The 20,022-nt window shown below is 41.3% G+C and overlaps 1 protein-coding gene across 1 annotated transcript in view; it reads right to left on the minus strand.

Annotated features, from left to right (window-relative positions):
- Window positions 1-9,774: 9,774 nt before the first annotated feature.
- The window catches only part of LOC148038336 (uncharacterized), a 29,625-nt gene continuing 19,377 nt past the window's right edge, over window positions 9,775-20,022 (minus strand). The window contains exon 3 of the mRNA XM_087675251.1: window positions 9,775-9,912. Within this exon, the coding sequence (XP_087531377.1) occupies window positions 9,775-9,912 (138 nt within the window). The remainder of the gene's footprint in view (window positions 9,913-20,022) is intronic.

The raw sequence follows: 20,022 nt of genomic DNA on the forward strand, positions 1-20,022 counted from the left end.
ACCTTACACAACCCATCCATCGAGCGATGCTCTAGTCCACTGTGTGGAGGAGCTGAACAATGAGGAGCGTGAACCCTTATGTCTCTCGTATGACAAAGAGGGCAATCTAGTTCTCATGGACTATTGACAAGTGCTGGTGATGGCATTAGGAAGAGGGAGAGATAGAGGCTTAGGAGGGTAAACCCAAGAGCTAATTTCTTGTTAGAATTGCGATCACCTAGGACACATCAAGTTAAGTCTGATCTTAGATGCGATGAGTGTGGAATCACCCACCTCTTTTGTTGATTGTCCTAGATGGAAACCATCCTCTAGTTCAACAATTGTACCATCACTTCCATTTGGGATTGTTCGGTGTCAAGACACTCAACAAAGAGGCTACACCCATCCCGCTGCATGTTATGACTCGCGCGTAGACAAAGCAGGCCTGCATATCATTGTCAAGACCTAGTAACTTAGATGTAGCCTCAATCAAAAAGAAAAGTCATAGGCGAAGAAAGAAGAAAAGAAAAGCAGAGGTCACACTGAAAACCAAGAGTGCAATGGCACTACATGTTGGAAAGAAAGTCATAGATGCTGAGGCAGAAACATCTGCTCCAAAGACTACTGAGAAAGGGAGTGCTAAGGTAGGGGAGTACCCCAACCCGAAGTGACAACTTGAAGCCATAGAAAAGGTTAAGGAGTGGGCGAAAGGAGCCCAAGAACACCTAAAGGACATAGAGCCCATATTGGAAGACAAGATCGATGATCTCTCTAGCATAAGCACTCCAGTCTCTCTCACACAATTGAGAGACTCATCCGCACCTTAAATTTTGTCGCCTAGATAGAGCTTGAACACCACAATCTAGCAAACTAGTCAAGGTCATTGGCCAAGGAGCTCAAAATTAGGACAGAAGTAAGAAGCCAACAATCTTCTCAGGACCCTAGTGACCACCCCTATAACTCTGAGCCAAGGAGATCTGCTTAGGCATCATCCAACGCTATATGGCAAGAGCTAAAGCAATGGGTGGAAGGATCGCTAGAGCAAATGGGAGTTGACTTGCAATACCACGGCATAGTAACACAAATATTGAGCTTGATGCTACACTCAGTGCCTAAGCCCTTGCATGTTAATGCTTTCTAGGAAGGCACAGAGATGCACACGATCTTGTTGGTCCTAGCTCTATGTGATATCACAAGAGTGAGTGTGCTTAGCCATACAATATTCTAGGCTTGTGGTAACCCACCTATCAAGAATGCTAGGTTCAACGTCACACAGGCTAACATAACAAAAGTAAAGCCATTAAAAGTGCTAAAAATTTGGCCATTGAAGATCGCAGGAGTCCAATTCTGTATGGACTTTGTAGTCATGAAAGGAGTGGACTACGATATCCTATTAGGCCGAACTTAGATGCGCAATGCATAAGTCATAGAAGAATGGGGCAACGGTGTGATCTTCCTAGGTAATTGGATGGAAGTGGTAAGAGTGGAGATCGATACTTGGAAGACTACACCAGTTGATCTAGACACCATCTCAACTATGCTGAAGGGTGACGCTTAGATTAGAAAATCTTACGAGCTGCTAACCAAGTATATCCCTTGCCTTGAGGATGAGCAAGATTGGATGCATGTGCTAGCTGCAATTGATCTCTCATTCTCCTATAACGAGGAATATGAGCAAGCTACTAAGGTAGTCGGTGAGCCCAGAGACACGCCCTTAGTACCAGTCTACATGATGGCTAGATGCTTGCATGGCCAATCCACCTCTATCACATTCCACGTCTCAAATAACAAACAAGAGCTCCACAAGATCTTAGAGCACCTATTGAATGAGTTAGCCGGTAACCTAGCCATAAATCTTAAACCACCGAAGGATCTCTTGGATGAACCCAAGTGGCAATGAACCAAGGTGCACAATCTTAACTTGATGTAGAATTAGGCCTTAGTCACCGATGACAAGGAAACACAATATCAAGACCTTTGAGCAGTCGGATGATGATAATTCAAATGATGAGTACGAAGACTGTTGTTCCTCCAGTGATGAGATAGAAGAAGAGATCGACACGATAGAGTATGCCACTAAGGGACATGTGATTGAACAAATATGGGCAGACTCCAAACCACAAAAGAAGAACATCTTTAGAATCAAGAAAGGAGTCATGCGAATGGATTGCAATGGCACCTGGTTGCAGCACATAGGAGTGATTGATCATGAATGAGTGGGTCTTGCCCAACTAAGTGCCACACCAGTATTCAGAATGGAATCACCATCTGAGCTACGACCTTTAGGAGAGACTCTCTCTTCTCTCAAAGATAGAGAGTTCAATTCCGAGTTGGAAGTAAGCTTAGACAATGATCCTAAGATACCCCAACCACCTAAGACCAAACACACCAAGGGAGACTTGCCGGTCCACCTAAGGCACCGAAGGTTAAAGGAGGAAAGAAGGAAACAACCTAGGGATCCACAAGTTGAGGAGCAAAGAAAGCTGCAAAACCTATTGAAACAATTCACGAGATTTAAGAAAGGCGATAGAGTAGTGATCTTACTAGGAGCCAAAAGACAAGGGCAATCGAGTGAGCCTATAGAAGAACTCGCCAAAGTCAAGGAGGTCAATCTAGCTAAGGAAGGGGAGATGCCCCGACCTATTTTCATGGCTGATGACTTGACCCAGGAAGAGGAGACAACTCTTATTGCTCTCTTGTGAGAGTACATAGATGTATTATTTTGGTTCCTCAATGAGCTAAAAGAGGTAGATCCGAGTGTAGTGACCCATAACATCTCGATGACACGTGATGCAACACCGGTTAAGTAGTGATCATATCCAGTGAATCCCAAACATGCTCACGCTGTCAAAGAGAAAAGCGATAAGCTGTTGAGAGTAGGATTTGTTTATGAAATCGAGCACACAGACTGGGTCTCGCCCATAGTGATTGTAATGAAGAAGAATGGAAAGATTAGGGTGTGCATCAATTATAAGAAAGTCAATGCTGCTACAAAGAGAGACAATTATCCACTACAGTACACTGAGCATATGTTGGAAAGGGTAGCTAGTAAAGCGGCCTATAGTTTCTTGGATGGCTTCTCCAAATACAATCACGTGCAAGTGCATCTTGATGATAAGCACAAGAACGCATTCACTACCGAGTAGGGCATCTTTGCCTACATAGTCATGCCTTCGGATTGACAAATGCAGCAAACACATTCCAGAGGCTCATGTGTGCCATTTTCAAAGACATGCTTAGATGAGAGTTAGAAGTATTTTTTGACGATTTATATGTTCACTCTAATTGGAAGGAACACCTAGACAACAGTCTTTGAAAGATGTAGACTGTATCATCTCTTATTGAACCCCTTAAAGTGCCAGTTTTGGGTAAAGCATGGATGCATCCTAGGGCATGTGGTGTCAAGGAATGGCATTTCCACAGACTTCTCAAAATTTAGGATAGGATTATAATCAATCTTCCACCACCAAGTGACTACAACAGAGTCTAGTGCTTTCCTAGGCCATACAAGATACTATCGATGATTTCTGTTGAGCTATGCATTAATTGCTAGACCTCTATACAAATTGATAATAATATTTGAATGGACCGAGGAATGCCAATGCACATACAAAAAGTTGAAGAAGGCTCTAAGCACATCACCAATCCTAAGGGCCCCAAACTAGACCATAACCTTCCATGTTCACATTGATGCCTCGAAGTTTTGCCGTGGGAGCTATGTTGTGCCAATTGAGTGAACACAATTTAGACTATCCAATGAGCTTTACTGGTAGATAACTCATGCATATTGAAATGAACTACTCTACTACATGGAGAGGGAAGGGTTAGCCATGGTATTTGCTATAAGGAAATTTTGGCATTACGTTTTAGCTACACCTTTTATCTTCTTTATTGGCCATCAAGCCTTTCTTTCTCTTGTTAACAAACTCTATGCTACGGGATGCAATTCTCAATGGTTACTTCTACTTTTAGAGTTCGACTTCTCTATGGTTGTGTGCAAAGAGAAGCAGCACTACATGACCGACCATATGTCTCGCATACCCACAGGAGAAGCCATTGGACAAGGCATCATAGACGACTTGCTTGACGTGCATCTATTTAACTTGTTTAGTGAAAGAGACTTCTTAGAGCTAACTTGTTGCCATATTGGGTAGAACAATAAAGTCCAAGTGCTTGAGCACGGACTACCTGAAAGACCCATTGAGAAGGCCCGACTTAGATGACTCATCCTTAAAACACAACCATATCAGTTGATAACAGGACAACTCTATAGGCTAGGGCAAGATGGCTTGCTGTCTCGATATGTGTGCAAACATGAGATGCATAATGTACTTATAGAAGCGCTCGACGGAATTGCAAGTGGGCAGTTCAATAGAGACATGATGGCCTACAAGGTTCTGTAGTCTCAACTGTGGTGGCCTACTCTTTTTCGAGATGATGCATCATGATTTGTAAAGCACTGTGACGAGTGCCAATGGACTAAGGTACCCATTTGCAAGGACAAAATGGAGCTACGTCCAATCATTGCAAGACAACCATTCAAGAAATGGGGAATTGACTTCATTGGGCTGATTAGCCCTGCGGCACAGTACTCACAGGCCAAGTACATCATCGTTGCTACAGACTATCTCACAAAGTGGGCAGAAGCACAAGCCAAAAGGAGGAAAAACGATGCTAGAAACAATGCTAAGTTCCTTTGGGAGCAAGTGATCTCACGATTCGGCTACCCCATTGAACTAGTTAGTGATCAAGGCACACACTTCATTAATGAAGTGATCTCTCACCTCTTGTCGACCTTTTTGTGCAATGACTAGGACAATAAACTGGCAACCTTATGGGCCTATCGAATAGCCTATAAAACTACAATAGGATAGACTCCATTCAAGTTAACCTACGGGGTTGAAGATGGGATGGAAATGAGTCATGGATGGAGTGCTTAATAAAGCTAGAACACTTATTAGAGACTCGACTTCTAGCCACCCATGCACTGATTTGCAAAAAGGCACAAAGCAAGAGTCGGTTTGACAGCACGTTAAGAAGCTAAAATTTGAGTAGGATGACTTAGTGTTGTTGTACTCAATAAAAGGCCATAAATAGAAGATGAAGTTTAGGGGATTAGGGCATTTTTGCATTTGCACTATCATCCAAACTGGAAGTGTAGAGCTTGAGACCCTAGATGGAGAGGGCATAAGCTTCTTCAACGGTAGCCGCATAAGAAGTACTATCCTCCCATACATTCACTGCATGAGCCTCCCATGATGAGTCCCTGTGAAGGTCCGAGTTGTTGTAGTAATGAAAATTGATGAGGAGGAGGAAGAGGCAGTAGCACTTGCTTACCTATGTATAATGGTCACTGCCCAGCAAACCTTCAATGCATTGATCAATGAGGGAGTGGATTTTAATATCTTAACTCACGATCATTGGACTAAAATTGGCCGCCCACGACTACAACCTACCAACGCCAAACTTAGCCCAATTTGGGGGCCGATCATATGCCCTTTCAAGAAAGTGCAAAGTCGCAGTCTCTATCGAGTCTGAAAGTATACCCATACTTTTTTATGTGTTGCCAAATACAAAACATGCTGGTAAGGAATCGCTGTGAGGTGACTCGTTTAAAAAGCAAGAACATTGTAATGTTGACTACGAGTCTCATCGTATTCACCTTGCTATCGGCAATGTATGAATAGTCAAGGCTTTTAGCAAGGGCATCGTGGCTCCATCAAAGCCCACAAGGCCACTGATAGAGAAACCGATCACCAAGCCTAAGGAGACGTCACAACCCACCAAGCCACACCGCCATCAAATTGCTAAGATCAAAGCTAAAACCCTGAACCACAGTTCAATCTGGTGTCTAAACATTAAGAATTGCTGCCTAAGAGCATATAACCACGACCTCGCAAGCCTAGGAACTCATACTCAAAGCCTAAGAGGCGACGAAGAAACTATCGACACTTACGAATAGTCCCCAAGTCCTTATTATAAGTGCAAGGCTATTAGAGAGCAATGCCTATATATGGGTGCCTAGAACCAAGAGGGCCAATGGCACTATTCAAATTCCACCCTTAAACTTGACCACACAAAGCCCCACAATAGATCAGACAACACTAAAGCTGCAAAAGAATCAAGCCGGGAAGCCCATAAAGCCCAACCCCGTTAAGCTTGTAGAGCCTCAACGGGTCTATTGACCAAAACCACAGAGCTTGCTAATCCAAACTGACCCAACCTAGCACTGCTAGTAACCCTAAAGCCTCAAAAACATTTGGCAAAAAACCTAGCACTGCTAGTGTCCCTAAAGCCTCAAAAACATTTGGCAGCACAACATCAGAATCACAAACCACACTTAGCGCACAAGAGGCTAAATCGCACACTCAAGAGTAGCCACAATTGCAGATGTGAGCCATTGAGTTGTCATGTCTAGTCAAACCCCACAACCTTTGGGAGGTCTTAAACCCTCTTACAAACGACAATCGATTCTTACCTTGGCCACAGACTTAGTTGAAAATACAAGGGATGACTTGATTGTTTGCCTTTGGTATTTGGATGCCACATTTACCACACTTGCTAGAAGTTATGATCGATTAGACCTAGGTCTTTTAGACAAGCCTTTAGCAATGGAGATACACACGCTGCCTTGCTCATGGGAAGAATCGGAATTTGTATTCGTTAAAGCTATCCATGTAGTTGAGGAACTCATTGCCATCGAGATTTCCTATGAGCAAGCACACAAGCAATGCCTCATTACGTCTTACGACAAGGGCACATTCCTCGCTAGTAACTAGAAAATTGAGAAGTTGAAACAACTTATTGAAACTGACTCCTCTTTCTTGCGACAATGGTATGCTCTTCGAATTCAATGGGAGCAAGAGGGCTACCAAATAATGACCAGCATTGAGCAGAGATGTGCAATCAAGATCTCGAAATATGACCCAACTTATGTAGCCCCAACCTCCTCTAGGGTGTTGACCACCATTCGCAACTGGTCCCTTGAAGAGCACATCATGCCTCACCCCTATCTAGATCGCATTTTGATAGAGGAGAAGTTACATATTGCCAATAGAATAGACTCCGGTGATTTCCTAACGGATGTCCTCACTTACATCACCCATGTAAGCACCCGACTTGTCGACATGGACCACTATGCTAACATGGAGTACAATCCAAACTTCTACGCTTGGCTCATGTGAAAGTGAAACACTGTGAACATGTGCTGAATGGCCTTAACCCTTCAACCTCTAATCCTAGGAAGGATTTGTCTCATTTCCAAAGGGGGAGGGGATAAGGTGGAAAAACATACTTTAAGAAAATTCTCATGGCTTCATTGGATTGTGTGAATTGTGAAGAAAAATTATCTTTTTGTACTTAAGCTTTTCATTTTTCTATAAGCACACAATCACTCTCTACTCATTATCTTAAGAAAACTAATGGTGACTTGTGGTGTTATGATAGGGATCCACAATGGCAGGTCAGGAGAAGAGTAGCAAACTTCCATTCTCGGAAGAGGAACAAGCTAAGTACGGCTTGCCTACAGAGATAAGGACCTTCAACTAGTTCAGGTTCAGGCATGTCCTAAACTTGGAGGATGTGGCCATGGAAGAACATGCCATAAAACAAATTGTGAAGCAATGCAATCTGTAGAAGTACCTGGAGAAAGTCAAGCAAGCTATGGATTATGAAAAGTGCGCGGAATTCCTCCAAACCTTCAATAGGAGGAACCGCGGCATCGTAACTATGCGTCAAGAAAGGGAAACCCACCAAGTGAAGGTCGAGCTCAGATCTGAGTTGGTGGAGAGAGTATTGGGCTTGCCCAGCAAGGTTGAGAGACCGCCTGGAAGAGATGTGTATGATATGCTGGGAATGGAAACGATTCTGGTCCGCACCAATGACAGCATTAGTCTCGCCGACATCCTAGATCTAGAAGTCTAGTTGCAAGCGAAGATGGTCCATGCCTTGTTCTCCAGTCATAGGTACAATGCACTAATGAGCCTGATCAACGTACCTATGTTGTTGGAAAGCGTTACAGCCAAATCCCTAGATGAAGTAAACTTGAGCAGCTTCATGTGAAAAATAATAGAAACTTTAGCAAAAGCGATGGCCATAGGTGGAAGACCAATGGCAGGAGGTGAGTCTTTGGCCTCCAAGTCAAGGAAGAAGTCATTGTCGAAGGCCTCGACCATTGGGTTTGGAGGGGTATTGACTTCCATCATTAGAGAGGCAATTGTGAAAACACAAGAAGACGAGGGAGTCGGAAAAACACCAGACAAGTCCCCTCTCCACCAAGAATAGGAACAATCCAGTGAGAGGATGGAGAGTGACGAACAAGAGAGTAGGAAGAAAGAGAGGATAGACCTACAAAGAGCCCAAAGAGAGTCCAAAAAAGCTGAAGACAAAAGAAAGAGAAAAGAAAAGGAGGAGGCAAAGAGGATAAAAGAGAAATCCAAGAGGGCTAAAGAGGAGAGAAAGAGGAAAGAAGATGAAGAAGTCGAGGAGCTCAGGAGCTCAGGAGGAGAGAAAAAGAAGACATAGCCCTGGCCATCCACCTATCAGTGGAGTAGCCCTCAAGAGAAGAAGAGCTGGCTACGATATGCCCACTGAGAGATAAAGGCCCAAGTTCTAGCACCCAAGTGCTAGAAGCTACAGCACCGCCAATTATGGAGGGCAAGGGTAAAGGTCTATTGCACTCACTCCTAGCCAACATAGTGCCGACCACCCCAATGACCACAACCACCCAAGGCTCTACACCTAAAGTCGATGCCAGTAACATCATGGCATGGGTGCTATTTTTGATCAACAAAGAAATGGCCTAGGAGGGAGGTGAAGGAGTTTCTGTGATAGGGACGAAGAGACTGGTAGCAGTAGATGCCAAGTCAAGGTAGGATCCTAAAAGACAGAGAATTGAAACATCCACAACCGCTACCCCCACCCCTGTACTGCCATTGTCCACGAACTATGATGACTATGCTAAGGAATTCCTGTCACAGCTCGAGAGAGCAAAAGAAGAAAAGAAAATAGTTGTTGCTAAGTTAGAGTCCAAAAAAGGAGACTATGGCAGCCTTTCAACTAGAAAAAACCCACCAAGTGGCCATGTGTCTAAGAGAAATAAATGAGCTAAAGGAGGAGCTCAAGGCCAAGGAAGGAGAACAAGAAAGGCAGCAAGTAAAGCTCGTTGAAGAGACGTGGACTTTCATGAGCATGCAACGACTAAATGAAGAGCTAATAGTGCTATACAAAGAGCTACAAGGGGAGATAAAGAACGTCCAAGATACCATAGAAATGTTAGAAGTAGCTAGAGAAGAGAGGGCTCGAAGGTATCTAGAAGACATAAAAAATTTGAAGAAGAAGGTAGCCTTAGAGCTAGAAGAGCAAAAGAGATTAGAAAGGGAAATTGAGCAGCAAGAGCACATGCTAATGATCCTAGCTCAAAGGTAGGGAGAAAGCTTCGAAGAAATGAAAAAGAAGGCATAAGAATGGGCAACCAGAAGTGAAAGAAGAGTAAAAGGCTTAGTGCGCCATCTAGCTCATGTAGAAGGGGACAAGGTGGTCACAGAGACCAAGGCAGAGGCTGCACAAGTAAGCTTAGAGACCCAACAACACGACTTTCTCAACACTATCATGGATGTCACCAAAACAAAAGATGGGGAGGCCATTGATTCATTGAAAAGAAATCTAGGGATTTCTTGTAGGGCCTTGAGAGAAGGGCTGCATATGCCACCACAAGCAGTAGTAGTCAGTCTAAGCCTACAGGATCAAAGGAACTATTTGCTGATGGAAGATTTGACAATGCAAGAAGTGGATGCCCTAGGATTCACCAAGGAGCACCACATGAACACAGGGAGGAGGAAGAGGCGGAACACTTTGAGATGGGACAAAAAGAGGAGAAGCTAGTCCCACAACCTCCTTGCCCACAACCTCAAGTGCAACAGGAGGTGGGCACCTCTGCTAAAAGGAAAGATGAGCTCAAAAAGAAGAAAAAGCAAATGTTAGAGCAAGCACAAATAAGATTGAATGCTCAAATGGCAATGGTGCTAGCAGTGCCCATCCCAGCGAGGGAAGACTGCTTCCCGATAAATTATAATGTTGAACTCATATTTTGGGAGTAGAGAGAGAATAACCGTGAGCCGTTTGACTTTGATTTCTGATTCCCCATCGCATTGAGAAGGGTATTATCAACCAAGGTGGTGGAAGAGGTGATCAATGTTGGAAGGAGGTTGGGAGATAGGTGGACCTTTGAGAGAGAGAAGAATCCTACCCCAATGGGGAATAGAGGCTCTAGACTACTGGGAGAACAAAGTCTATCAAGTGCCCAAAACAATGAAGAGCTATGAGGGACAACCAAAGTGAAGGAGGCACATCTGGGAAGGCAACACGGATGCCTGGATATCATTTTGTAACACCCTAACATTTGAAATAAATAACCCTACTTTCATGCCATATCCAAGAAGGGTAGGAGTGGATTACAATCGAGATATCCACGGATATGACTTCCCAAGGATATACAATGTCAATGCCACCAAGCCTTAGGAAGCCCTCACTTTTACATTGCAAGACCTATATGATTCAATAGCCCACTTTCTTAATAAATTCACTTCATGTCCAGACCTAGCCTTTCTAACTACATGTAATTATCTTAGATTGCTTAAAGGTACTATTAAAGCAAGAACCTACATGGCAAGAGTACTGCCTATCGCCACTCTTTTTTGATCCAAATGGCATAGAGAGCTGCGCTATGACTAGGTTAATGATGCCAGCTACCCTACTTCCCGTTAGCTCTCTTAGAAGATATGAATGATAGTCGCTTCACTCACTATAATCATCAATTTCTTTCCACTACTGCTCTCCAGGTACGAATGAATCTCAAAGGATACATGCAAGGTTGGAAATTCCTTAACAAATCTCTTAAGCCCCTAACTCCTCCCTCTCATGACTTTGATCATGAAGATTATAATTTTTTCTATTCAAAAAAAGAGAGAAAAGAAAATAATAAGAGATCATGAGAAAAAATTCACAAAAGAAAATAAATGAATCATCTCACTACATGTAGGCCACAGTCACTACACCTAGGGGTCCTCAATTTAGGTGCACCTGGTAGCTTTGGTTGGCCGGTTCAGTCCCGAATCCCTTAGCCCATTTTGATTTTCCACATCACGTTTAGGGCACATCAAGGGCGGGACATACCTAGGGAGGTCACCCTCACCTATAGTTAGACTTGTCTCCCTAAGCCACACTCACCACACCACCCTTAGGTATGAACTAGGTCCTCAAGTGTGGGACAACACCCAAACTTCAGACCCATTTCCCAGTTCCACTAGCACAAGCACAATATACCACATGATAAGGTAGACACACCCCCCATGTAGTGCACTTTCTTTTCTTTTCAAGCAAATCCAAATGCTGCAAACCACCAACTTTAGAGGCCCCGTCGTCCACTCAATCCACTCTCAGCCCCCATCAACTTAATCATGTGATTAGCTTCTCCCCAAGACCAATCCCCACGAGGCTCCATCATCATCGACTCACACGACCACCCTTCCGATCGCCAAACCCTCATCAATGCAGACCCACAAGTGCCATGGGACTAGCACTCGTCTTATAGGAGAGGGTAATGCTAACCCTGATGCAAGACGAAAAAAAGAAAATTCAAAAATATGGAATAATGAAAAAAAAGGCAACCAGGCAAAGGAATAAGAGAAGAAAGGCCAAAAGTGCAAGGGCGACCTCAAAGGCCAAGTAAAAAACAAAGGCGCATCTTAGAATACAAATGTGCCACTAAAATTTTGTAAAAGAGTGCGAGACTCCCTCTTATGCAAGTTGTAAAGTATAAATGGGCATAGGTGAAGGGATAAGGCAACTAGAAGAGAATAGGGGAAGAGGACCTTGGAAAGATGCTTGATCATGTGAAAAATGGGATGGGTGCCCAAGGGATTTAGAGCTTGTATATAGACTCAAAAAAGTGAATGAGAAGCTCATTCTTTGGTGTGTGGCTAAAGTGATCTCTTATTCTTCTTCTCTTCTTCTCTCCTTCTTGCTTGCTTGTGTGTGCTTGAGAGAGGGAGTGTGAGAGTGCAAGGGAGTGAGTGTGTGAGGGCAAGGAATCTTGGAGAAGAAGCTCTCCATCATCTCCTCTCTTCTTCTTCTCTTCTATTCTCTTCTCTTGTCTCACACATGGCTATGGAGGATGGAGCTTGGAGGTGGAGGCTTGAGCTCGCATCTCGTATCATGGAGCTATCGCTTTGGTTGAGGGAAGAGGCTACTCATTCAAGAATGAAGGTAAACTCACTACACCCTCGTGGGATTGAGGACACATAGGCTAGGTGAGAGATAGCCATTTGTGCTTGCTTGGAACACTTGAAGCAATAAGCGGTCTGTGGGTCTTAGCAGTTGAGCATCAAACCTCCTTTACTTCTTGTCCAATTACTCGCATCTCCAATTTTATTAGAATATAATAAATATTAAAATATAAAGAAACCCATGTACCATACCTACATTGGTACCTTCTATAATCAAAATCCATAGCAAGAGATTGGTGAGAGATACTGTACGATATAGGCAAACACTTAGGACATGCATTGCTTCTAGATGTCCTTCCAAGAGTCATGCTTCTAAGAGTCATGGCCTTTTGGTAAATCCTCAATGTGTCCATATATACCCTCTCTTAAGAGAACCACATATTGTGCATAATATAGCAAAATCCTACCTTCACTAGAAAAACTTGGGTTCGATTAGCATAGATAATGTTTGCAAATTCTTTATGAATTGCATAGAGAACATGCCACTAAGACTCTCCATGGGCTGCCATTCAAAACTTGACGATGGAAAGATATCTAACATCAATAATCCATTGTTTACTTAGTATTTTAATTTAAAAAAATATTCGCATACAAGATTTAACTCAAATCCAAACTTATAATAGCTTTGCTGAGGGAAACATTCATTTGGAGGAAAATATATTTCCTTTGCCATCCAAACACCTTGTGAGTGTTGTGATTTTGAAACCAGTGATACATCCCTTCTAGTGATACTTGATATCCTCTCATTTCATTTTCTTCACCTTGTGAGAGGCCCTACAAGATGGAAACATGGTAGCCCAATCTTTTATACTAAATATTTTTGGCTCCCATTTTCCATCTACATATCTGTCAAAGATGGTGCAAAAGTTTATAGAATGAGAAGGATGCATTGTAGAAGCTATTAAAAAAAAGGGAGTGCAGCCAATGTGCAAAGAAAGAAACTCAAAAATAAAAGGTCGATGAACCCAAAATAAATATCAACAAGGCTAATGAAAATACACTCAACACTAAGAAGAATATTCAAAAACCACATATTTAGGAATGTTAGAATTTTCATAAAGCTTGGGAATTCCTAATGTGATTAATATTTAGACAAATGGTCAAATCTTATCTCCTTACTTGAGGGTGAAAATTTCCCTATCTAATATATAAGCAATCCCCCGAAGTCCCACTCTCAAATATGGGATTAAGATTTAGCCACTTCGTCAAATCTTTACTCCTTATTTGAAAGTGGAACTAGGGAGATTCCCAAATTCTCTAATATGGTCAAATGCATCTTGAAAGTTACAAAATTGATCGTTGCATATCCTTTTTATCTCATCTTTTGCTGGGTTTTATTAGCTTTATGAGCTTTGGAACTACCAAAAGATGTTAGTTCTCAGATTTTGGCCAAAAAAGAGGAGAAATACACAAAATGGTCTCTACTATCTCCAAAGTAGAGGAAACACAATATTAGTGAGTTTGGGAATCTCCCAATTCCCATTTTTTGAATACTAAAAAGGTGGCACCCAAATAACATGCCCATAAGTTTCTCAAAACCATATGATGCAACCTATCATTGGAAAGCGCTTGAAAAATGGAATCTATTGAGCTATAGAGCGCTTGATTTGGAGTTATAGTGTTCAAGTTATGACAAATCCAAAGATTTGACCACGTGTCCCAAACTTATGGGAAATTCCCATATTCCCCAATATGGTGTTAGGAGATAAGAATACCATATGTTTGCACACATGGAAAACTTTCATTGGCTCTTTCCTTAATCCAATTATTCAAGAAAGTGCCATTAATTTTATGCATCTTGGCCCTAATGCAAACGCTACCTCATGTTTCAAGCAGACGATACATTAAATTTCAACCTTTCATCTTAATTGAGAGGTTGTTTAAGACGATTGGACTATAGAGAACTCATCTAGGATTAGTTTACGTAAGATTTGGAGAGCTAAATTTAGTTTTACCTCCATTGATATATTATGGCTAGCCATTTTCTTCTATTAAAAGCTTGCTTTACCCTCCTCTTTTGCTTTACATCAACTCATGGAAATTATGGAGCTTCTTTGAGGGTTCTTTGAGGAGTTATCTGAGTTGTTGGAAATAGCCTAAAGGCAAGTAGAAATGGAGTAGGAGAAGATTTTAATATTCTCTTGAAGATCCTATGGTTGTAGGTCATTTGAGCATATGATTCATCATGATTAAGCATTTTTATAGAGTTTATAATCTTTATAATAGTACTATATGTATTATTACTAATATAGCTATTTTTCTCGTTTATTTTATGTTATTCTTTTTTCCCTACTACTAAGGCTTAATGCTTATGTAAGCACTGATATTTAAACATAATCTAACATTTGGTATGGGTATTCTCAAGATAGTTTAATGATGGCATGGTTTCTTTGTAGCATAGTATCAACCCTTGAGTAACATAATAAAATCAAAGCTACATTTACTTGGTATTATGTGTTTGCATCCATAATGTTGCAATGGCCATGTCAAGGTTGGACTAAGGTACATTATACAAGATATCCAACCTCCCATTGAGATACCCCTCTTACATTAAATCACATGTAGGGGAGATTGTGGGGTTGCATGAGCTTGCAGCATTGATGTTGAAAAATTGTACTCATGGGAGGTTGTTGAGTGTTTCAATGTTGTAGGAGAGATCATGCCTAAACTCCATCTATTATGGGTATAAGTATCATTATCATGCTTATACAATTTTTAAAATGTATGCAAGTGTATGCAATTTACGAACTTTTATTTCCTTTAAATAAATATAGTGATCAATAAAAAATGGAAAAAAAGTATTTAATTACCTAGCTATAGCATACATTTGGGATTGGATGGACATATAAATATGTCCTCCATGATGTGGCCCTTCTCCCTAGACATTGGTAAGATTCTAATGCCTTTTTCTAATCCTCATGGAGTTGAGAGAGAGAGAGAGAGAGAGAGAGAGAGAGAGAGAGAGAGAGAGAGAGAGAGAGAGAGAGAGAGAGAGAGAGAGAGAGAGAGAGAGAGAGAGAGAGAGAGAGAGAGAGAGAGGTGTGAAAAGTGAAAAGTGAATAGGACATATTGATATCTCAAATAAGTACTAAATTAGGACCCAATCAATGCCACAAACACAATCAAATGTAGAATACAGAGAGAGCATAAGCTTGATTCATGTATGAATTTGGATTCTTCTCTTTAATATCAATCTCAACTATAGCCTTAAGTTCCAAGAAAGTAGAATCCCCCCCACACATGCAGACTTCTATTTGAGGAAGTATCCTTATGGCTAGCCCTATGACAAAACTCACCCACAACTGGTTCACTATGGATTGTCTTGTCTTCCCTTGAATTTTTGAATTTGATATAGGCAGCTTTAGCTTAAGGTGCCTTATTGACTTCTTAGTTGAACTTCATTCCTTTCTCTTCTTCTAGAAGAGAGGTTTCAACTTGAGCAAGCCTAAGAGAAGGCATGTTGATAACAATAACCACATGGTTTAGGATCCTTATGTTGAGATTTGAGCAAGGCACCAATGATGATGGACTATTCTTCATCTCTAGTAGTCAAAGCTGAGTTCCAACATGAATCATAAAATACTAATCCCAATAGTTATGGTGTGATTTGGAGCAACCATTCTGCTAGTGATGGTAGTAATAGGAGATTGTGGGGTTGCATGAGCTTGCAACATTGATGTTGACAAATTGTACTCATGGGAGGTTGTTGAGTGTTTCAATGTTGCATGAGAGATCATGCCTAAGCTCCATCTATTATGGGTATAAGGATCATTATCATGCTTATACAATTTTTAAAATGTATGCAAGTATATGCAATTTACGAACTTTTATTTCCTTTTAAAAAAATATAGTGATCAATAAAAAATGGAAAAAAAGTATTTAATTACCTAGCTATAGCGTACATTTGGGATTGGATGGACATATAAACATGTCCTCCATGATGTGGCCCTTCTCCCTAGACATTGGTAAGATTCTAATGCCTTTTTCTCATCCTCATGGAGTTGAGAGAGAGAGAGAGAGAGAGAGAGAGAGAGAGAGAGGTGTGAAAAGTGAATAGGACATATTGATATCTCAAATAAGAACTAAATTAGGACCCAATCAATGCCACAAACACAATCAAATGTAGAATACAGAGAGAGCATAAGCTTGATTCATGTATGAATTTGGATTCTTCTCTTTGATATCAATCTCAACTATAGCCTTAAGTTCCAAGAAAGTAGAACCCCCCCTCCCCCCATGTAATGAAAGCAATCAACCATGTAATGAAATCTAACTGAAATTGAAAATTAACTAAGTTACAACAAAGAATTAACAAATCTATTGCACCAAGACATCCTCATCATGTATTAATGGTTGGGGATTCAAGAATACATGACGGCCATGGCTGAGTGCTTCATAGGCTAGAAAGAAGCTAACTCCAAGAAAATGGTAAAGCCAAGATTATTGAATGATCAAAAGATGTCTTGCCTTTGGCCTCTAGTCCCTTTTATTCTAACCCTCTTCCAAACTTAAGGGCTGTTTACACATGTACACATAGGCTAAAGCTAAATTTACAAAGGCTGGAATTAATCCAAGGTGCAAATATTAATGTTGTATTTTCCTTCATGACAAACCATCCCTTCCTGAAGATGGTTTTGTCCTCAAAACCAAGAAGTAATGGCCTATATCCAAGTCAAGAATGATAGTAATCATGCCCATTCATCTTCCAAATGATAAAAAAGCACTGTCCATGAAAAGAAGACCTTTTGCATGCCAAACTGTGAGAAAACTGGCTGCTGTCCAAACAGGGCTGATTCACTAAAACTGCCATAACTTTTGATATATTGGTCCAAATAAGGCGTACGAGGTGTGGAAACGAAGTATACACTCCCAAGCATCACCCCATAACATCAGAATCAAATTTTGATGAAGTCAGGACAGTTTTATTGTCTGCAGAAATTTCATACAGCAAGCTGTCTCTGCACAGTCGCTGCATACTGCATCATATATCATCCTGTAATAGCCAAGGAAAGTTACTGACATAAGTGGATGGTTGCCAAGAAGACTCTTCAATGGGAAAATTCTTCCACTTAATAAGATACTCAATGAGAGTACGATTTTTGAGAACTTTCTCTCTCTTTCCAATAATGCTTTCAGGTTCATATATGATCAGTCCTGCCTCATCCAATGGTGGTAACTCTTCCAATACTTGTACATCGGGCCCCACATACTTCTTCAGCTGTGAAATATGGAATACATCATGTATTCTAGTGGAGGATGGTAGCTGAAGTTTATAAGCAAGCTCTCCAATTTTGTCCAGAATCAAATATGGTCCATAAAACCTATGAGCAAGCTTGTTATTTCCACCCTTTAGTGAAGCATAATGCGTCTTGGGCACTTTGAGAAATACCCAATTTCCAACCTTGAAGTCTAAATGTCTTCTTTTCTCATCAGCATAGACCTTCATTACGTCTTGTGCTTTCCTTATGCTGTCCTTGCATTGCCTCATGAGCAACTCCATTCTTTCCAACTCTTCCTTTGCTTGTGGGTTGATGTCTTCATGAAATAAAACTGATGGAAGTTGAACTTTATACCCATAAAGAGCTTCAAACGGAGACATCCCAATGCTCATGTGATGCGTGTTATTATAGCAAAATTCAGCAAGGTGGATCCAACGATCCCATGAAGCTTGTGTGTCATGACAATAATGCCTAAGGTACACTTCCACCCAATGATTTACTCTCTCCGTTTGCCCATCAGTCTGAGGGTGATAGGCCGTGCTAGGAGTGAGGAAAGTACCCATAGAGGAGAATAGACTTTTCCAAAAGTTGCCCATAAACTTCGAATCACGGTCTGATACTATTCTCATAGGCATACCATGTAGTTTGAACACACCTTCCATAAATTGCTCGGCGACTTGTCTTGCTGAATATTGGACTTTAGTTGGGATAAAGTGGGCTGATTTGGTTAATCTATCAACTACCACATAGATACTATTCCATCCATGACTGGTAGTAGGCAATCCCGTTATGAAATCCATGGAAATATCTGTCCATTTGCCCGTAGGTATAGGTAAAGGCTGAAGTAAACCAGCTGGTAATAGAGTGGAATCCTTATTTTGCTGACACTCCAAGCACTGAGATACATACTCTTTAACATCTTTCCATAGACCTTTCCAATAAAAACTTTGATGAACTCTATCAAACGTCTTGAAAAGGCCCAAGTGACCAGCCATTGGCGATGAATGCATCTCTTGAAGCACCTTCAGCTTGAATTTACTGCTAGGAATCAAGTACACTTTACCCTTAAACCATAAGAGGCCATTATGCACTTTGAAATTAGGAAATTTAGCATCACACCCTTGCTGTAATTTCTGTAAAATATGGGCAGCATGCTCATCAAGCACATATTCCTCTTGAATGTCTTCAATCCACTCCTTATAGATGGTGGACACAGTAGATAGACTGCATGCCCACATTCTTGATAACGCATCAGCCACCACATTATCCTTGCCAGCCATGTATGATATTTCAAAATCATATGATTGCAAAGTAGCCAACCATCTCTTTTGCTTGGGAGAAAGATTGGGCTGCGAGAGAAAATATCTCAAAACCCTATGATCACTTTTGACTTTGAAGTGTGTCCCATAGAGGTAGTGGTGCCATTTCTTGATTGCATGTAAAATAGCAAGCATCTCCTGCTCATAAACATGCATCTCTCTCTCTTTGTCATCAAATTTTCTGCTCTCAAATGCAATGACACCATGCTCCTGTACCAAAACTGCTCCCAAACCTCTACCACTGGCATCTGCATAAATGGTAAAAGTCTTGGAAAAGTCAGGGCAAACTAGTATGGGTGCTAAAACAAGCAATTCTTTCAGCTCATTAAAGCTCTTGTCAGCGATCTCATCCCAAAAGAAGGCCTCCTTTTTCAGCCGATCGGTAAGAGGAGCTGCAACATGAGCATAGTTCTTCATAAACCGTCGGTAAAAGGATGACAAACCAAGGAACCCTCTTAATGAAGTGGCATTGGTTGGTGTAGGCCATTCTTTGACGCACTGAACCTTCTTAGGATCCACTTTGATTCCATCTTCTCCCACTATATGACCCAAGTACTCCACTTCCTTTGTCATAAAAGAGCATTTAGTGGCCTTGGCAAACAGTTTGTGTATCCTCAATATGTCAAAGACCTCTTTTACATGATGCAAATGGTCTTCTTTATTCTTGCTATAGATCAAAATGTCATCAAAGAATACCAAAACTATTTTAAAGAGCAATGGCTGAAGTATCTTATTCATGAGAGACTGGAATGTGGCTGGAGCATTTGATAACCCAAAAGGCATAACCATAAACTAATAAAGACCCCTCTCTGTCCTGAAGGCTGTTTTGAATTCATCCCCTTCCTTCATGCGTATTTGATGATATCCCGATCTCAAGTCAATTTTTGAAAACACCTTGGCATCCTTCAATTCATCTAAGAGATCATCTATTCTAGGTATGGGATACCTATTCTTGATAGTGACCTTGTTGAGATCGCGGTAATCAATGCACATTCGAAAGGAGCCATCCTTCTTCTTCACAAGAAGGACTGGAGAAGCAAAAGGTGATTGGCTTGCCTTAATGAGACCCATTTCCAAAAGCTCTTTGACTTGGCGTTCTACCTCTTCTCTTTCCACTTTGGAGAGGCGATATGGTGGTTTGTTGATGGGCTTTGTATTGGGCAGCAAGTCAATGGGATGATCCACTTCTCTTTTGGGAGGAAGAGAGGTAGGTGGCTGAAA

This window comes from Lygodium microphyllum, chromosome 3 (genome assembly GCF_053477565.2).
Source record: "Lygodium microphyllum isolate KBCC chromosome 3, Lygodium_microphyllum_v1.1.10, whole genome shotgun sequence".
In the NCBI taxonomy this organism is placed as follows: Eukaryota; Viridiplantae; Streptophyta; class Polypodiopsida; order Schizaeales; family Lygodiaceae; genus Lygodium; species Lygodium microphyllum.